We start from the raw sequence: 3,565 nt of genomic DNA, 5'->3' as shown, positions 1-3,565 counted from the left end.
CTACACCTAATAACTATCTCTGCATATCTTCAACGAGTACTGGGTGGCATAGCTGCCTGTGTTGGCAAAGGTACCGTTCTCAGTTCAGCTGTGGTTAAAGCCAACGGTTCAAATTCATATCGACCAAAAGTACTTCTAGGAAGATGATAGAACTGCTGAATCACAGAATCACAAAATGGTTTGTGTTGGAAGGGACCTCAAAGCCCACCCAGTCCCACCCCCTGCCATGGGCAGGGACACCTTTCACTAGACCAGGTTGCTCCAAGCCTCATCCAGCCTGGCCTTGGACACTTCCAGGGATGGGGCATCCACAATTGCGTGCAAGTTTTAGGATTAATGGTGCTCCATGGTTAATCTGTGTGATTTCAGTATGCTCTTAAGTTCTTACAGTAAGCTTTTTTTTTTTGTTTGGTTGCTTGGTTTTTAATGCAGGCCTCTGAAGACCTTCTGAGAGAGCACTACATTGACCTGAAGGAGCGGCCGTTCTACGACGGTCTGGTGCAGTATATGCACTCGGGGCCCATCGTAGCCATGGTGAGTTCCTGAGAATGAAGCTCGTTGAAGAAGCATACGCTGTTTAATTGTCTCACCTGCAATCAGACTGTGTTACCTATTGAATTCTAGTTTCCTTTTAAAGGGACTTAAAAACCTTGATTCAAATAATGTAAATGGGAAGATGCACAGTTAACTCCTTTTTCTTTAACCTTTCCTCCATAATCTTTCTCTCCTTTGAGGGAGAGGGCAGGAGTAAAGGGGGAAGCACCGCTGGGACCCTGAGAAACAGTACAATCCCCGCTCCATGAAATGCCATGCGTTAAGCAAGTTGAAAAATGGTGGTGCAATATTTTTACTATACTCCTAAGCTGTAGTGCCTTCAGAAGTTTTTTCACTGTAACCTCATTAGAAGGGATTTTCTCCTTTTCCCTTTGCAGTGTGTCTGTAAGAGAGTTCAGCTGGTGGTGGAGGTCTTCAGCGAGCGGGCAGCTTTGTAAGGCTGTTTCCCATCCTGGGCTTTAAAACTGTTCCCCTCCCATCCTTGGTGAGGGGAGGTGCGGTGCAGACGGGGAGAACCTCAGCAGGTCCTTCAAGAATCTGATAGAGAAACCGGAGACGACGTTTGTCTCACTGTTCCGAACATCTGGAATGTGATTTGTGCCGTGATGGACGGCGTTGTGTAATTCTGGGAGGAATGATTAACTCTTGCTATTTTATCTCCTGCTGAGATTTAATAACCTCACTGGATTTTTCTGTCAGGTGTGGGAAGGTCTTAACGTGATTAAGACTGGAAGAGTGATGCTGGGGGAAACTAATCCATTCGATTCAAAGCCTGGCACTATTCGTGGTGACCTCTGCGTTCAGGTTGGAAGGTATGTTCCACGGCTATCGCTGTCATCTAACAGCACGGAATGCCCAGTGGCTTGGCGTGATATATGTCACGGGATGTGTAGGAACTGGGCTCCATCCTCCTCTGTCTTACGGACCTGCCATTCCCTGTGCCCATGTAACGTTAGGATCTTTAGATGGAGATCGGGTTGTGGTCTTCCCCGTTGGCACAGACCATGAGCGGAGCTGGGAGCGCATACTCTGCGCCTGTCTCTACTTTACAGTCACTTAAAACTTCTCTGCATAACGGAGATCACTTCAAACCCAAAGGCTTGCCTTGCTTTGGGGATTGCATTACTTTTCCATCCACCTTTTCTTTTCCTAGGAACATCATTCACGGAAGTGATTCTGTGGAAAGTGCGGAGACGGAGATCAATTTATGGTTCACTCCGGAAGAACTGGTTGATTACAGAAGCTGTGCTCATGAGTGGATCTATGAGTAAAACTGGGCCTGTACCTTCTGCTATCCTCACGGTCTATAAACAGCTGGTAGGCTCTAGCTATTGCAAAGCCCTTCAGAAACCAGTAGGAACCTCTCTCGGTGAGATTGCTCTGTGGTGAATACTGAATGCAGTCAGTGTTTGCTGCTGCTCTGGGTACAAAGCTGCCAGGTTAGAGATGGAATTGTACTTTTTAAGAGCTGCTTCTGGGGGTGAGAGATGTGAGAGTGAAACACAGAGTGTGTGATGCATATATTTCCCTGAAACTGTAGTCAAAGAGGGTATTTCAGTAAATAGAAAACAGTGTGGTACAAATTTATTGGGTAAATAAATATGCAAACGGCTCGGTGACAGAGGGTAACATTGTTAAAATGTTCGGGGACAACTGGTGGTACGTAAATCTATTGATAGTATTCCCAAATGTTGAGGATTGAGCTTGATAGCAAGTCAGGAGAATCCCTACGTGCAACACGGCTGCAGCAAAAAGCTGACGTCTCTCTCCAGAACGCGCCGGCCTGCGCCCAGAGCGTGGCTCTGCTTAAAATGAGAGCTGTCCTCTGGCTTGACGCTATTCCCACTTGCCTTTTCCCCCCGCCCCAGGATTTATTTAGCATTTTAAGGAAGGATTAACAGGCCAGGCTTTCCGAAATGCCCTTTTATGTAGGAAGAAGATTAATGTGAGGTAGCTGAGGGGGATCTACCTTGGGGCACTTTACCGTAGCCGCCGTCTGACGTGTTGCAGAGCAGCAGTGATGTCTGCTTCCCCGGCTGGCTCTGCCCTCGTTGCCGTTCTTTCCCTCATTGCTGGAATTTCCAAGCAAGCCGTGCATGGATAAGGTGTTCCAGAAGTGACTTCAGCGTGGGTTTTTTCATGTCTTTGAGCACGAAAAGAAACCCAGTCACGATGCTGAAGGTGTTCAGTGGAGGAGTCTGCCTCCATCAGAGCAAACAGCCCCTTGCAGAATTTTAACAACCAGTACACACCAGCTCTACGGGACGAGGAACAACCAGTGTGTTGGGGTCAATATTACGGATTTATTTACCTGCAGCGTTGGATTGATGAAGAGTTTAATGAGATTAGTTGTTCCAACTCCTAGATTCCTGGCCTGCAGTGAGTTGTTCTCAAACGCTAAGCCATGCAAGGAATGTTGAATTCAGTGCTAAAGGTACTTCAGGAGGACATCTAACTCCCCAAAAGAGATGGTACAAACCCCCTGTTGGGCGTTGCCGATTCTTAAGTGAAATAAAAGGAAATTTTCGTTACATTGTCTTGGATCTAATTAATGAGTAAAAGGACAGGGAACAAATTCCCTGACTGCCAAACTGCACGTGAGGTTGTTGGCTTCCCATCTGGAAACGTAGAGCGTGACGGAAGATCGGTAACAATAAAAGTAAGGGTTGTGAGAGAGAAGGGAACGTGAGAAACGAGATGGGTCTCCGGCTCCGTTTTCACTTGAAGGACTGCTTGAGCTTTCTTTGTCTTGACTTGCTCACTATGAAATAGAGAAAACTGGCTCAGGCGGGGACGTGGGGGTTGCCAGAAAGCTCCTGGTTAGTATTTCTGAAGCGCTGAGGCCAAGGGGAGGTGGAGGTGAGCCGTCTCACGGCGAAACGCAATACCCCGCGTGTCAGGGCGGTCTGACACCCAGTCTCTCCCGTTGCAAGTGGCTCAGCAGGAGGCAGGACGGGTACCGTGAGGACATTTCGGAAGTGCTGGCATTGCAGATAGAATCATAGAATCA

General features: G+C 47.5%; 1 protein-coding gene across 1 annotated transcript in view; it reads left to right on the top strand.

Annotated features, from left to right (window-relative positions):
- LOC104516801 (nucleoside diphosphate kinase-like) overlaps positions 1 to 1,826 on the top strand; it is a 2,196-nt gene extending 370 nt beyond the window's left edge. The window contains exons 2-4 of the mRNA XM_010161248.1: positions 433 to 534; positions 1,255 to 1,367; positions 1,709 to 1,826. Coding sequence (XP_010159550.1) covers positions 433 to 534; positions 1,255 to 1,367; positions 1,709 to 1,826 — 333 coding nt within the window. The remainder of the gene's footprint in view (positions 1 to 432; positions 535 to 1,254; positions 1,368 to 1,708) is intronic.
- The last annotated feature ends 1,739 nt before the right edge of the window (positions 1,827 to 3,565 follow it).

The sequence above is a fragment of the Eurypyga helias genome, unplaced genomic scaffold (genome assembly GCF_000690775.1).
Source record: "Eurypyga helias isolate BGI_N326 unplaced genomic scaffold, ASM69077v1 scaffold24671, whole genome shotgun sequence".
Taxonomy (NCBI): Eukaryota; Metazoa; Chordata; class Aves; order Eurypygiformes; family Eurypygidae; genus Eurypyga; species Eurypyga helias.
This window is presented reverse-complemented; position numbering and strand designations above follow the sequence as displayed.